At 37.0% G+C, this 17284-nt stretch overlaps 1 protein-coding gene across 5 annotated transcripts in view; it reads left to right on the top strand.

Moving 5' to 3' along the window:
- ATP11A (ATPase phospholipid transporting 11A) overlaps window positions 1-17284 on the top strand; it is a 135624-nt gene that overhangs the window by 53650 nt on the left and 64690 nt on the right. For all 5 annotated transcript variants that reach the window (XM_087726462.1, XM_087726460.1, XM_087726461.1 and 2 more), the window contains exons 2-5: window positions 12247-12369; window positions 13632-13721; window positions 14832-14912; window positions 16346-16453. In XM_087726462.1, coding sequence (XP_087582588.1) covers window positions 12247-12369; window positions 13632-13721; window positions 14832-14912; window positions 16346-16453 — 402 coding nt within the window. The remainder of the gene's footprint in view (window positions 1-12246; window positions 12370-13631; window positions 13722-14831; window positions 14913-16345; window positions 16454-17284) is intronic.

Below are 17284 nucleotides of genomic sequence, written 5' to 3' on the forward strand. Positions count from 1 at the left end.
GATTCGATCTATAACGTAAGTCATCAAATGGCAGAAGACTTGCTAGACGTGCTAAACTCCACTTAGAGTCCACTTAAACTCCACTTAGAATATTTTAAAAGAAATTTTAGAAGAAATTTGTAAGCTGCCTAGCATTTTTCCTATGCTATGTAAGCCTATCATGGTTTGTGGACAAACAAATTCTCGGGTGCTCTCCAATTTATCCCTGAAAATGAAGTTTGCTCTGTTGTTGTTTCATTTAACAGTGAGTTGTAATTATTATTTTTAATCCAAGAATTGCTTAAATTAGCATGCCAAAGGATCCAGTTCAATGTCTATAAAAATAGTTATTCAAAATTGCTAATCCCCAGATAATTGTTTCCTTCCATATTTGCTTAAATATAATGAGTAGCTCTGCACATTTTACGTATAGAAAAATTGGAAGTAATCTATAAAATAATCCTGCTGAAACATCTTAACCAGAGGACTTTATTTTCTTAGAAGTCTTCTGAAGCTGCGATTTTTAAATTTTGTGGGGTGTATGTGTGAATCAACACTGACTCAAGGCACCCCAAACCCATTTTTCTTACAACCAAGTGATTATGCTAACTACGGTATTCAGACAACCTCTTGGTATGGTTTGGTTTGGTTTTGGACCTGTATCCAACCATTATATACATTTATTACAGTGATAGTAGAACCATGTATTTATCACAGAGTCAACAATCAAAGTGAAACAAGAGCAGGCAGCATAGAAGTTTGACAATAAATAAATAAATGAGCATTTTCAATAATTTAATTGTTACACCAGCTACTTAATATGCCATTGCATACACACATGAGCCAGGCAGCTGGGTTGATTTATCACAAATGTGCACAGCACTGATAGAAGCAATCCATTTGTTCCACCCTTTGCAGAAATGGGTAGAGCTAATCAGAGACCTTTAGTTTATTGTGATATCTAAATTCAAGCTCTTAATTTGTTGTTTCCAAACAAGCAAATTTTGGGAATCTACAAACCCAGCTTTGTTGCTGCAGATAAAAACTAGGATTCTGCACTCAAATACCCAAAGATCAATTTTATCTACGTGTGAAGGGTGATGTGAAATGGAATCAAACATTCTTTATGTTGATGGCTGTTCGCATTATGGCAAAATAACTTATTGTGTACAAATATTAATTGGGAAGCTTATACAGTAATTTGGCCCACTGTGTACATGTACATTTTTTCCCTATTATCATTGTCTCTCATCGAATAGACTTTGGAAAAGAGTATACCGCTTAACATCTTAAAACTGTGATTTAGTAGCATTAATGCTGTTGCAGAACAAAAATGTGTTTGGTCTCTGTGGCAACCATATTGATTGGTACCACTTCAAATTTTGCCTTATGGACAGTCAAGGTGGTAAAAACATAAAAACATATCAATAACATGAAGTTATACTGCACAAAAATCTCTTGCCATTTCAAGAATAATTTCTTTTGAGTAATGTTGGTTCACCTAGGAATAAACCAGTTTGAATCAGATGCTGTTTAAAATCTGTTCCTCTCTTTCCTTGTTTATATGGAACTGATGTAACTTGAAATCAAGAATGAAAATAAACAGGTTTTTCCCCACAATAAGTTGTTTCTCTCCTCTCCAACTGGTCAGATAGAACCATGCTGCTGTTGCTGCTGGATCAAGGCTATTGTCATAGCAAGGAATTGAAATGGAAAAATTGCTCCTATTGTATTTTAGTAATACACATTACACAAAAAAATGCATAATAGGAGAATTCAGTATCTAGAAAAATAGACTTTTCTCTGTTCCTCTCTGCAAATTGCTACTGGGTGAAAAGGTATACTAAATCATTACAACTACTTTGAGAAACATGCCCCAAACTTTGATACTTTTCTGGTGTGTGGGTCTGCAACTCTTATGATCCCAACCATGATGCACATTATAATCCAATAGAACTGTAGAGAGCCAAGCGGGAGAGAACATTACAGTAATCAGATAGACCAGTTCACATGACATACATGTAAAAGATGACATGCCAGCATTCAGTAAAACCCAACTACACTAGTCTCAAAAGCATGTCCCATTTTAAGGCAATTTTTGGATGCTGCAGTGGCCATGTGAGAATGGGCCATGTTCTTTTGTGGCCTCCAGAAGTAGTGCAAGAGGGTCATGCTCTTGCACAGCCTGAGCCTCTGAAAATTGCATGGGAACTGAGGGGCACATGGGATGGATTTTGTAACTTGTTAACTAACACAGTTACTTTGTATTTTAATTTAGCTTATTTTTCTCTCTTTTAAAAGATGTTAAGACTCATTAAAAATTGGAATGTGGGAAAACTTTTTATCTTGTTGCTGTATGGATTGATTGATAGTTTTTAACATTTCTAACTGAAAAGATAAACTGGCTGGAGACTTTTTCTCCCGATAAGAAAACCTTTGTTAGTGCTAAGCCTTTTTCTTAAATTTTACTCCTCTCCTGAAGTCAGACCTCATTTAACAAACATGTGGGATGCAAATGTGTAACATGTTTCACTACATGTAACTGATTGACTATGCAAAGGGGAAGTAACGTTTGTCCTGTCCAATCATCTTTCCTCTTGCATTTTCTTTGATGTCTTAACTATAAAAGGGAGTGTAAGATGGGTCTTGAGGCTTTCCCTTTTTTTTAGGGAGGTCCCACTTTATCAGGGCACCTTAATAAATTGCTTTTAAATGATCTTCCGATTTGGTTGCTTATTGGGAAGGTAAACTGAGGCAGAACCTAGGGCCAGATTTGGCTATCAGAACAGAACAGAACATGCTTTTGCACAATTTTTGGAGGTTGCTGAGGCCATGGAAGAACATTCTCCAAAGTTGTTTCAAGGATGAAGGCCTTGTGCAGCCTGGCCTCAGAACATCACCCAAAGATAAACTGGCTGGAGACTTTTTCTCCTGATAAGAAAAAGTTAGTGCTAAGCCTTTTTCTGTGCTGGATCCTGAGGAGCATTGGCTGAGGCTTTACTCTTGGGGAATGGCAGGAGGTGGCCTTTTGGAGTAGCAGCAGTGGGGCTGAAATCAAGGTCTAAGTCTCTACTTTAGGCCCAGCCTTGGTTTTGCTACCAAGTAGTGCTATTCAGGGTGGCCTAGATGGAGAGGTGAGTGGAGATAAAGAACTGTTTCTGTTTCGTTTGGGAGGGGGGGAGAGGGATGCACTCCAGAAGAGTAAAATTAGCATTTTTCTGAATTTTTGACACATCAAGCCGAAAATGTTTGCCATTACTGGCCTAGATTAAGAGAAGGGAAATTTTTTGTGGTGAACTGCTCAGAGTTGGGCTCTAACATAGATGGTCATACAAATCTTTAAAATAATAAAATGAAATTTAAATATCATAAATATCATGTATAATCTCTAAGGTTTGGCTAGGTTGACACAACATGGCACTAAAATGGAATTGCCTCATTTTATAATTCAGCATGTTGGGCAAACTCAGTCAATGTCTTTATTTTTAATATCATGCATTGTACAAATGCAGACAGGTTTTTAATTCAGTAAACAAGTTTTACTCAACAAGTTATACAAATAGCCTGTGAACTGCAAGCAGCAAGTCCAAAACTCTAAAGATGAGCTTCCAATTCTTCCAATGTGCTATTTATTGGTTAATTATAATGTTTTCAATTTCTGCTCCTATATCTTTTTGTACTACCTCAGGAAAGAACAAATTACCCTAATTTCAATAATATATCTATATTGTTGAAAATACAGGTAACTGCAGACTCTTGGAAACCAATATTTATTAGTGAGTTCATTAAGGCAAAGACTCGAAGAACATGTTGTACCATTGTTCCCAGGTGCCTAAGTACCGTCTAGATCAGTATGTCTCAACCTTGGTAAGTTAAAGATGTGTGCACTTCAACTCTCAGAATCCCCCTGCACCTGTTGAACTTGCTAAGTTTGAGAAGTATTGAACCAGGCTGTTGTCAATTATGAGGCCAAAATTCTTCCTCCCTTTTCTATTTCTTAATTGTTTATGTTTACTATTCCTTCCATTACCTTCCGAGCTTCCTCATGGTCTCTCACAAAATCTAGCTATAGATACGACACTAAATTAAAATTAAAACCAAATTATGGATAATTGCAGACTGAAGGAAAGTTTTGTATTGCAAGAGGAAGCCCTTGCAATATATCTAGCTATATCTTTTTATTGTTATTACAGTGTCCAGATACATTTCTTTCAAGATAGAACAAAAACAATTCTAGAAATATTCAGGAGTTTCCACTTTCGATTTTTTTAATCAAAAGAAGCAGAATGATTAAATTAAAATAGTACAAATTATAATTAATTTGGAATGCAGAACTCAGTGTATAATATCTGCTGTGTTTATTCAAACCTTCTACTAATTCCTTCATACCAGTTTGCACCCCACTTGAATTATTCTCAGCAGTATGAGAGATGGTAAGTGTTTTCTCAAGGCAAAAATTCCTCTTCTGCTGCCTAGTAATCACACTATGTGTTTTTAGGACTGCAGTCTACCTAATTATAGGGCAGACAGGAGACTAGCATGTTGCAGGTGTTGTGAGAAGGATTTCCTTATCAAAGTGGTGGCAGTGATAAAATCATGTTTCAAGCTTTCCATATTTGCTGTTCAGTGGTGGGTTGCGGATTCCTTTCCAACCGTTCCGGCATCACCCACATGGACATGTACAATGCGCGCATGCATCGTACTTGCCTGCGACGCTTCTGCAAGCCTCCCAAACGCTCCAGATGCTCGCCGGAGTGTCACACAGGTGCCATATGTGCCATGCACATGCCCTGAAGTGCCAAAGGTTTAAAGGACAGGTAAAGAGCTCAGGAGGGTGGGAGGAGCCTCTGGAGCACCGAACCAAAACGGTACCCGGTCCTCCGGGCAGGCTCTGGTACGCCTGTACCGGGGCATACCGCCTGCAACCCACCACTGTTGCTGTCCATGAATTGCCATGAACAATCTCACCTCGTTCAGACAAGTCTGGTTCATTTATTCTAATACAATAACTTATAGATGCTTATATCACAATAACATTGCTAGGTTTAAAGTCCAAGTAGTCCTTGACTTACAACAGTTCATTTAGTGACCATTCAAAGTTACAACGGCATTGAAAAAAGTGACTTATGACCATTTTTCACAGTTACAACCTCTACAGCAACCCCATGGTCATGTGATCAAAATTCAGATACTTGGCAACTGCCTCATACTTACGACCGTTCAGCGTCCCAGGGTGATGTGATCCCCCTATGCGATCTTCTGACAAGCAAAGTTGATGGGGAAGACAGATTCACTTTAAGGTTACTAACTTATCCACTGCAGTGATTCACTTAACAACTTTGGCAAGAAATGTCGTAAAATGGGACAAAACTCTTTAGCAAATTCTCACTGAAATCATACGTTTTGGGCTCATTTGTGGTCATAAGTCAAGGACCACCTGTACTTCTGTATTTGCTAAATTAGAGTAATGTGGTTATACCTCTTACATAATATTGGGTTATAGGCTTTTATTTATTGAATACATTCTTAAAAGCACAAATCTCTAAAAATCCCAATATTTAACCCAAGTGACATATTGGTGCCTCATCTTTTTCTGAAAGCTTTTGATTATGTTAAACTTTTATGACCTTTAAGCTAGACTCAAAGTCATATATAAATTATTATTCCCTTAACTTTTGAGTTTGATAAAGATAACATTCTTGAAAATGGTATTTTTGCATGTGATGGAAAGACAGTTTAATGGATTTCCACCCCTCCCACCCCAGTTTTGGGGTTCTGTTTTTGCTGACAGTGTTGGAGCAAGAGAAAGCATAAGTAATGCTTCCTCATTGATGTGCCAATGAAACTTGGTTTCGGTACATTGAGCTTTTGGTTATTATTAGAAACTCATAATGCTAAGGCATATTTATGGTTTCTTGGATGTACCTTTTAATGGGTTTAAGTAATAAAGTACAAAGAGATGGATACACTTCACTACCCTGTCCATTTTGATGCATGATTTTTCTATTCTTTTCTTTTTGTGCATGTGTTCTTTTTGTGCAAAGGTCTTAGTGGAATTTTCTGATGGAGCTCTGGCAAAGGGTGGAAAACTGTCTTTTGTTATACTTTTAAAGTTTATATATTGATAAATGTTATCCAGAGTTGCAGCAATATCTATTGTACTATATATTTATTGTTAGAATTTGGGGAAGGGGATTGTAAAATAATGGCTTTAATATTGTATGCTGCTGCTTTAAGCATTGCTTTTATTTATTTTGTTTTATTTATTTATATATCAAATTTGAGACTGTCCATCTCATTCACAGAGCAACTCTGAGCAGTGTACAATTAAAACATAAAAACTGTATCAATATTATAGTCCAGTGGGGCCATTAAAGCAGGAATAATTAATTTAGAATAATTAACTTTTGTTGAACAAGGAAGAAGCTGAGATTTATTTTGGAGGCTTTCTCCAAAACAGCTTTCTCTATGCTAACTCCTTCTAGACAAATTTATATTGCACTTCCAGAATTTTTGGTCATACCAAGACCAAGTTCAAGCTGTCTTAGCTGAGAAATTAAGGAATTATAGTCTCAACATATATGGAGTAAACCAGGATGGAAAACAAATTAATATCATATCATATATTATATAATATCATGTCTAATAATATCATATGAAATATATCTATTTTGGGATACTTTCTTACTTTTTAAATGTATAATTTTTTATTATTAACTGGGGCATAAAGCTACCAGCATATATTTTTTATTTTCTATGCCTCTTGTCATCCTACTCAATTGAAATTATAATTAATTGGATTATAAAGTTTCAAAATAGTTGCATCCTATATGAATCTAAGTGTATTTCATATGACATTACTGAAGAATGATAGAATCTGCTTTAAAACTGAGCTGGTATGCTTGGAGACAAAGCCCACAAAGGAAGGCAAACTGATAATCATAATATAATGAAAAGGTCTACCTTGTCTGACCACAAGGAATTAGACCAAGACTCTTGAGATGTACCATTTTTGGGGATACTCCCTCCTTGCTCTTGCCATATCCCAGTATCATAGCAATAGCAATAGCAATAGCAGTTAGACTTATATACCGCTTCATAGGGCTTTCAGCTCTCTCTAAGCGGTTTACAGAGTCAGCATATTGCCCCCACAGTCTGGGTCCTCATTTCACCTACCTCGGAAGGATGGAAGACTGAATTAACCTTGAGCCGGTGAGATTAGAACTGCTGAACTGCAGATAACAGTCAGCTATAGTGGCCTTCAGTACTGCACCCTAACCACTGCGCCACCTCGGCTCTCGGATTTCATCAATATCAAAGCTGCAATGAGGTGCAATAACTCCTTAAATGCACCATTCAAATGGTTTCCCCTTGCAGATGAGGTTATCTCCCTACTATGACCCTACTTTGGGAAGAATATATACTTCCATTGTCTCCCATCTTCTATCCTCATATGATTTGGGCTGACTCCTTTCCATGCCTCTCATCTCCCAACATATAGATTCCAAATTGCAGTAGGAGAAAGCAACCTTTGGAATCAGAAGGGCGGATATCTTAGTGAATTGTTACATGGCAAAACCTGTTATTATGCCTTTAATCCAGTCCTTCCTGAACATAATTTCTCTCTTCCTGGGATTAGGAGAGTAATTCTTTTGTTTTTGTCTTTCTGTGATCTATCTCTGTATTGTTTGCCTAGCTTTGTGCTACTTGATTCCTTAGCGGAAAGAAGAATGGCTACAAAGCACCTTCAGTTTGCAATGAACTTATCTTATTCTGACTCTCAGCTCAAGACTAGAAGTAAAATTCACTCTGGTTCTAAATGTTTTGTTACCTTGTTTCCCTGAAAATAAGACAACCCTGGATAATAAGCCCAATTGGGCTTTTGAGTAGATGCGCTAAAATAAGCCCTCTCCTGAAAATAATGTCTCCCCAAAAATATTGCAACACAGCAGCAGCCATGAGGTGACCATGCTCGCCGCCTCCTGCACCTCAAAAATAATAAGACCTCCCTGAAAATAAGGCCAAGTGCTTATTTCAGGGGTCAAAAGAAAATAAGACCCTGTCTTATTTTCGGGGAAACACAGTACTCTATGGCACAGGTGTCAAACACATGGCTTCACATTGCCATCATGACATTTCATTAGGTTTTCCCCATTCATGGAGTTGGGGTGGGTGTGGCCTGCATGTGACACATCCGACTGTGGGGCACCAATTTGACACCCCTGCTCTATGGGGAGATGTTAGAATAATCATCCTGCTTCAGAAAACTATGGATTAAATAATGTTACATGCATTATGTCAAACAAAAATCCAAAATATCCTGTGAGAGCACTTAGTCTAGATCAGGACTGGGTTGTGAAAGATGTAATTTGAAACCAGTATTCCTCAGTATATCAATATTCAATTAAAAGAGAACTGGGCGGCCACATTCACAGAATTCCAGGCAGTTCCTATTAAGATAAGCCACACGATGTGCCTTTGGTTTTACTTTGCTATACTTTAAAAGTTTGATCAATATAGCTATTCTATTTTTTATGTTTGGTACATATTATTTAAATATTTTGGTAAGAAAATATATATATACTTGAAAAACAGTTTGATGTAATGGCTAAACATCAGGCTAGAAACAGGGAGACTGTGAGTTCAGAGGTAAAGGTAAAGGTTCCCCTCGCACATATGGCGGCTCTAGGGCGGTGCTCATTTCGGTTTCAAGGCCAAAGAGCCAGTGCTGTCCGAAGATGTCTCTGTGGTCATGTGACTGGCATGACTCAATGCCAAAGGTGCACAGAGCTCTGTTACCTTCCCACCAAAGTGGTCCCTATTTTTCCACTTGCATTTTTTACATGCTTTCGAACTGCTAGGTTGGCAGAAGCTGGGACAAGTAATGGGAGCTCACCCCATTATGTCGCACTAGGGAATCAAACTGCCAAACTGCCAACCTTCCAATTGACAAGCTCAGCGTCTTAGCCACTGAACATCCTAGCCACTGTGAGTTCTAGTCCCACCTTAATCACAAAGCCATTGGATGACCTTGGGCCAGTTTCTTTTTCTCAGCCCTAGGAAGCAGGCAATGGCAAAGTACTTCTGAAAAATCTTACCAAGAAACCAGAAACCTCTCTAGGCAATCTCCGAAAATTAAATACAATTGAACAGAATAATACACATACACACTGATACATACACACACCAACTATATTTATTGGAATCAATGATGTTGATGTAAATAAATTTTAGTGTAATCTAATTGGACCATACCACAGTTCCAACAAACACTATTCTCTTAGTGACAGGTTTCTCCTTGATGCAATATGTAAAACCTTTGGGGGTTTTAATTGTGACCATTATGATCCCATTATGACAGCTTTAATAGCTGTTGTAGCAGCTATTTTCAGTTAAGCAGAGCAATGCATTCTGTGCAAATACTGGTTTAGGATATTTAAATTAAGAGAGTAAATTATAATATAACAATGTTAGTTTCTAAATGGAAGACAATAGAAACACGTTGGTTATAATTTAACTTTTATATACAGAGATGCACACACCAAAAAAGAAATATAAATTGTTCCTGGTTTCTATTCCCTTGAAGGGTTGAATGTCAAAAGCTATTATGAGAATTAGAGAACTGTGCTAAATATACAGAATGGGTGCCCGGGAGCTATATTTTATTAGGATTCAGATTTATACTTTGATAAAAATCATGTTTGTACTCTGTTTCAAGGATGAATTATGCTATTTTTTCTGATGCTAATGTATTAATTTGGCCAATTAGTGGGGAAAAACAACAAGGTAAATACTCTTTTATTCCCATAAATTATTGTGAGCATTTTGAGCTAGTCCAGACATGAAGCACACAAAGAATATTATCTTTATCTTTACTGTAAGGTTTCATTAGAAGAATTTTTCAAGTCTGAAAGTACATCTCTTCCTCCCTCGTCTTCACAATTCAAGAAACTATGGAGGCTTTGTTCTGAGATCTTTGGCAGAGCCCATTCCTTCTATGTTGCTGTTGTCCGGACATAGTTTAGTTTGTGGCTCTTTCTCCTGTCTTCCAAGGTCATTCCCACATACCATTATATAACTATAGAGCATATTCCTCCAATGGTAGAATAAAGGAACAAGTATCTAGAACAGTACAAGCTTCAGAGGTCTTTGTTGTTTATAATCTTAAAGAGGTTTAATAGAAATCTTGTCTCCTTTTACTGAACTGAGAGAAAGTGTAGTATTTAATTTTAATCATAAATGTGTGCATATTTGGTATCAGATTTATGGGTGTGTGAATTTGTGTATAATTATGGAAATACAGAATTTTTTTGTCAGAAAAGTTGAGATGAAATGGAAAGAGAGGTGAAATACAAGGATTATTAGATTAAAGAGGATAATTTAAATAATTTTTCTGGATTTGTGTTTCTATAGTGTTTCTGTTGGGAAAGCTCTTAGTCTGTTCCAATAAATAACTCTATTGCAACCAGTGAAGATTTGATCTAAACTTCCTAACATCTCATTATTATCAGACTGTCAACATATTTTGTTCAGTTGACAGAGGGTATTCTGCAAACAGAAGCATAGCAGTTTGTAAAATCATGGTTAATGGATTAACACGGCGGTCCCCAACCCCCGGTCCATGGACTGGCACCAGTCTGTGGCATGCCAGAAACCAGGCTGCTCCAACAAATGAAGCCTCATCCGTAAAACCAGGTCCCCTCCGGTCCACAGAAAAACCTCTCCTCATGGAACCAGTCCTTAGTGCCCAAAAAGTTAGAGCCGCTGGATTAACATTGAGTGGACTCAGCCAATTGTCATTTATTCTAATAGTAATAGATGTGACCTGCAAATTCCTCTGCTTTGCTTTTGTCATTCATTCAGATTCAATTCAAGGCAAATTTGTGGAAGACTCTTTAAAGTACAGTTTTAAATATGTACTAGTGTTCAGGCACTCACTATATAGCTAGATTGAAAGTTAAAATCCAAGTTAATTAATTTGAAGAATCCCCTAGATAGAAATTTCTGAAATCATAAAATCAATGATTAATTATTTTTTGATTGAATTGCCCTAGAACAGTGATGGCGAACCTTTTCAGCACCGAGTGCCCATACTTGGTTTCTGGCATGTGCATGCATGCTGGCCAGCTGGTCACACACGCCGGAGCACGGAAACCCGAAGACTAGGTGGCTGGAGCACGCATGTGCACTGGCCAGCTGGTCTTCAGGTTTCCGGGGCTCTGGCATGTGCAAATATCAGGTGGCCGGTGTGCATGCACATGCCAGAAACAGAAGAGCAGCTTTTGTTGCATGCCCACAGAGAGGGTTCTGTGTGCCATCTCTGGCATGCGTGCCATAGGTTTGCCTTCACGGCCCTAGAAACATCTGCTCTGAAACTTCTGAATGAAAGTACTTTAAGCAAAATTTTAGAAACAAAGACTGGAACTATTCAATATACACACATCTTCAAAATGTGAGATAACATTAGCATTGGCTTAACTCTAGTTTGTCTGCAAGAGAGGCAAACTCAAGCACTGGTAGTGTATCCTTGAACCTGGTTGGAGATCTAAAACAGACTACAGCCTATCTATTTTAAGAATGTTGGATATTCTAACATAGGAGCTACTTTCCTGATATATAATATTTATGAATAAAACAAAAGTAATTATTGTTTTGAATATAGGATTCTGATGGCTTACCTACCATCTCAGTATTTGGGAAACTGTTTTGTTTATTTATTTCTATATCAAATGCATAAACCACACATCTCTGGGTAATGTACAATTAAGCCATAAAAACTGTCTGTCTGTCTGTCTGTCTGTCTGTCTGTCTGTCTATCTATCTATCTATCTATCTATCTATCTATCTATCTATCTATCTATCTATCTATCTATCTATCTATCTATCTATCTATCTATCATCTATTATATTTATTATATTTCATATTATGAATATTATTCATTAGAGATTTAGGAGATGGAACTTTAATCCTACATGAAGCATGAGTTGATGCATGTTTCATTAGTTCAGTTATTTATTACTTGTTTATTTAATATATTTCTATACTGCTCCAATAAAAAAGGACTCTTGGAGGCTTACATTAAAATATGGTGTAAAATGTGCCTCATACAAAAATATAAACACAATAGCACTACAATAAAACAGAAAATACAAACCGGAAAAAAAATAACTTCAAATCAGGGGAATACTCCCTAAAGCAAAACAACAACAACAAAACCAAGCCTCTGATATAGAATTACTGGCTGAATTATTATTTTTTCTTCACAGTGTGCTGGGGAAGAGAACTGGGTAGACAATCGGACAATTTATGTTGGGCATCGTGAACCCCCTCCAGGTGCTGAAGCATACATTCCGCAGAGGTATCCAGACAACAGAATAGTCTCATCAAAGGTATTTCCTTATATCTTTATTCTTTTCCTTTCCCATGTCATAGTTATTTAATTTTTCTTGCACTTTTGGCTTCAATGTACACATGCCCCTCTTTTTATCAACAATTTTAATTTTTGCACCAAAGTCTCTCATTTAATGACAGACGTCTGGCACTGAAATAAAAAATTGCTGTTTACTATTAAAATTTGCCAATACTAAAAAAAAAAAAAAAGTTTGTTCAAGCATAAAATAGCATGTTCAATTTAGGCTACTATGAAAACTCAGTGGCAGAGCTGGTTCTGAAATTGAGGCTCCCACCTCAACTTTAGCATTAGCCACATTGCTACCACTCAAAAAGCCTGCCTTGCACACAAGCCTTGGTTAATGGTGCAACTGCCCACCAGTCTAGCATTCCTAGGGGTGAGCTTCAAAAATTTTAGCAAGGGGTTCCCTGCCTGATTGCTGGGTGGGTGTGGCCATGGTGGGTTGGGCAGGATGGGCAGGGCCAGCCAGGGGTGGGATTTGCGGGTTCTCTGAACTGGGCAGATTCTTAGCTAGAGGTTCTGAATCAGTGCGAATCTGCAGCAGCCCACCCCTGGATACTGTATATAATATATACCACATTTTTCAGAGTGTAAGACACACATTTTTCCCTCAAAAAAGATACTGAAAATCTGGGTGCGTCTTATACACTGAGTACAACATTTTGCCTCCTGAAACCCACCCACCCCTTCACCAAAATGGCTGTATATAGCCTTATGGAGGCTTTCAAAAAGCTCCTGGGGGCTGGGGAGGGCATAAATGAGGAAAATGGAGCATTTTTTTGCTCAATTGTGCCCCCCAGCCCCCAGGAGCACTCTATAAGCTTCCTAATGCCCCCCTTTTTTGACAAAACCGGAGCCATTTTTGCAAAAAATGGGCCATTCTTTTGCTCGTTTTTGCCCCCCATCTCCCCATGAGCACGCTACAAGCCTCCTAAGGGCTATTCATGCTCTTTTGAAAAAAATGGGCCTGTTTTAGGAAAAAACAGGCTGTTTTGGGGAGGTTTGCAGAGTGCAAAAACTTTTTAAAAAAATTTGACTCTTCAAAACCTTGGTGCGTCTTATACTCCGAAAAATACAGTAACTTATAATCTTTGTATGATCATAGAATGATTTTGCAAGTATGCAATTTATTCCCAACATTTTGCAATATATTGTACTGTTGATATGTAAAGACAGAAATCATGTCTAATTCCTTTGTAAATTAAGATTTAGCCTTTCTTAACTTCCCATCTTTTTCAGTATACCTTTTGGAACTTTATACCGAAAAACCTATTTGAGCAGTTCCGAAGAATAGCAAACTTCTACTTTCTTATCATTTTTCTTGTACAGGTAAAATGCATCTCTTTTTTATATTAGATATATAAGCCATATACAGGAAAAATGCAAAGGAAAGTACAGGTAGTCCTTGACTTATGACCATAATTGAGCCCCAAATTTCTATTGCTATGAAAGACAATTATTAAGTAAATTTTGCCCCATTTTATGACCTTTCTTGTCACAGTTTAAGTGAATCATCACAATTGTTAAGTTAGTAATATGGTTGTTAACTGAATCATTGCAGTTGTTAAGTTAGTAACATGGATGTTAAGTGAATCTGGCTTCCCCATTGACTTTGCTTGTCAGAAGGTTGCAAAGGCTATCACATGATCTTGGCACACTGCAACCATCTTAAATATGAGTCAGTTGCATATGAATTTTGGTCAGATGACCATGGGGATGCTACAATGGTCATAAGTGTAAAAAATGGTCATGTTACTTTTTTCAGTGCTGTTGTAACTTCAGATGGTCATTAAAAAAATAATTGTAAGTCATAAACTACCTATAGTCACTTTCCTTTTTGAGTTTGAAATAGCTGCTGTGATCTTATAGAAAATGTTCCAAACTCTAAAATCCCTGTTTTGCAAATATTTGCATTTGGAGTTTGCAAACTTTGGAAAAAAAAAAACTTCTGGAAAAGCCAGAATATTCATTTTATACTCACAACAGGCTGGTTCAAATTCAGAATGATATGTGCCCTTGGGAAGGAGCAGTGCAAAATCCCTAAACAAAGTACACTTTTGTTGTAAATATTAAACATGAAGCACTAAACGTGTTTGTGAAAACATGCATCAGAAAGGTATATTTCAAGGAACCGTAATTAAGTCAGGCTAAGCAAAAAACTAGATTTTCCTCTGTATTTCCGCATTATACCTAATAACACCATCAGTCATTTGAAATTATCAATATGGCTGGATTTCTTCAAGTTATGTAATTTCCTTAATATTTAGGCTGCGTAGTCATTATTCTGACAAATTGCCTTGTCAAGTGGTACCTCACTGATTTTCAAGACCCAGTGTTTGTTTTTATAAAATTATAGTGTGAAAACTCTATTCTTTGTTTACATTTGTTTTTTGTTGAAATCCATATTCTATAAAAAATATGTGACACTTTATTTCCCAGTTAATTATTGACACTCCAACCAGTCCAGTGACAAGCGGGCTGCCACTTTTCTTTGTCATCACTGTAACAGCTATAAAACAGGTAAGCATTTTAACTCTTTAGAATTTTAATTTTTCAGTGTCAGAACTGGAGGCGGATCAATACTGCATGGATTTCAAAAAAGTTTTTTTGAACGTTGCATTCATTTCAATGACTGTTGTCATGTTTGATTCCTTCTGCCTTTACATTCCCTCAGTTGGACTGAAAGATGATTGGCTTAAAGCAATGTTTTTCGACCTCAATAACTTTTAAGATGTGTGGACTTTTAGAATTCCCCAGTCAGGCAAAAGAAAAAAAAAGGGGGATTTCCCTTGTTCTGGAAAGCCTCACTTGTTGATTTTGAATTTTTATTTTTGATTACAGCAGTTATATTTGCTGTACCCAAGGTATATGAAAACTATATTTCTTTATTTATCCTTCACCCATTGATTTGTTACTGTCAAGGATGAATTGATTGATGAAAACGAAATTATAAAACAATTACAATTAAGTTGGGGGGTGGGGGAAGTCTGAAAACAAACATGCAGATACTGATATATTGGAATAATACTTTCTACTTTATGCTACGGAATTAATTTCTAAGTACTTCAGTAGTACTGCAATAATATCATATTTTCAGAAATAGTTTGTGATAGTTTTTAGTCATTAAGTAGTTATACAAACTGAATTTTGTGTTGAACTCTAAGATTCCTGAGTGTTGTGGGGACTCCAATGAAACTATTGATATTTATTCTAAATTATAATTCTCAGTGTGAATAAACATTGAAAATTCTAATATGTCAGTGAAATACTTTATGCACTCCCCAGCAGGAGTACTTGCATGAATTATGTCAGAAAAAGTCTAGATAGAACTGGACCATGACGTTTAAGACCCACCTCTCTTATATACAGGTTGTCCTTGACTTATGACTACAATTGAGACTGGAATCTCAATCATTGAGTGATCAAATAGGTCATTAAGCAGATGGTCAGCACTCCTTACCTTACTGTGCTGACTCTTCACCCTCTGCTTGGATTTTGGCTCCCTCTCATTTCTGGGGATTGGCTAAAAGAACTGCTTTCTGAAGGAGTTCAGCTCCCCTCCATGCATGAGAAAGGATCTCCTTCAGTGCGGAGCACAAATAAAGTTTAAATCTTCAGGATTTCAGCTCTGTTTATGCATCCCATTGAAAGAGTTATGCTCCCCTTCATGCATGGAAGGAAACTCAGTTCTGGTAGCAGAGATCCTACTCTTAAAGTTCTGAGTATATGTTCTTCCTTCATTATGGAATACAGATTTATTGATGTTCTTCACTCCCTTCATTCTTTCCTGGTTTCTCTAATTTATGGTGCATAATAGGCCAAAGGATAAAAAAGAAAGCCAGTTTCAAATGGAGACAACTATGCAATTGTTTTGGTCACCATGCACCAGTAGTTTGGCATTTTCTTCTTCTAGCACACATTTGATTGTATGTTTTCTTTGCGTTTTCATTCAGGGATATGAAGATTGGCTTCGTCATAAAGCTGACAATGCAATTAATCAGTGTCCGGTTCATTTTATTCATCATGGCAAACTGGTTCGAAAGCAGAGCCGCAAACTAAGAGTAAGGATCAAGGGTCAATAAATATACTTATGAGATTTCTTGATATATGTGTATTTTTGAAGGTTTCACTTATGGCAAATAGACATTTCATAAATAAATGTAATGTACATTTAACGAAGTTACAATTGTTCATATTGCCAAAGGATGTGCCATTGGTGGTTTCCTATTATCAGAGGTGGTATTCAGCTGGTTCAGACCGGTTTGCCCAAAATGGTAGCAGAAATCGCAGGTGGGCCTGCCTACCCGCCCCGGCTCTATGCTGTCTTATTTAGGCATGTTTTTGAGGCTGGGTGCATGGGTGGAAGACACACGTGTGCCTGCTTCATGCGTGGGGCAAACCAGTAGTAACAAAATGTGCAACCCATCACTGCCTATCATGGTATATGGCATTTGATCTAGTTATGTGATAAAACATTTTATATAGAGTACATGATATTATACAGAGCGGTAAAAAAGGAATTATATCAATCCCATTATCCATCAAGTGAACAAAAAGATGTTATCTCACTGTCTGCATGAATCAATCTTCCAAAAGGAAGAATGTTTGACTTGCACCAAGCAACACTTTGTCATTAGCCATGATAATAGATAAGCTATGATTGGCTACAAAGTAGCTAAGAATTACCATGGACTTCCCTTTCTCAGCCCAAAGTGAACTTGTGATGTGGCTTCAGTGTTAATAATATTCCTTCTTCTGTTATGTTTTTATAGTTTTTAAATGTTTTTATAATTAATAACGATAAGTAGTTTTATGCATTTATGCATTTATTTATATTTTTAGCTTTATTGTACACTAGCCAGAATTGCTTTGGTGAAGTGGGCAACTACATA

The sequence above is a fragment of the Thamnophis sirtalis genome, unplaced genomic scaffold (genome assembly GCF_051295495.1).
Source record: "Thamnophis sirtalis isolate CommonGarterSnake01/CBP01778 unplaced genomic scaffold, rThaSir2_p1.2 scaffold_12, whole genome shotgun sequence".
Classification (NCBI taxonomy): domain Eukaryota; kingdom Metazoa; phylum Chordata; class Lepidosauria; order Squamata; family Natricidae; genus Thamnophis; species Thamnophis sirtalis.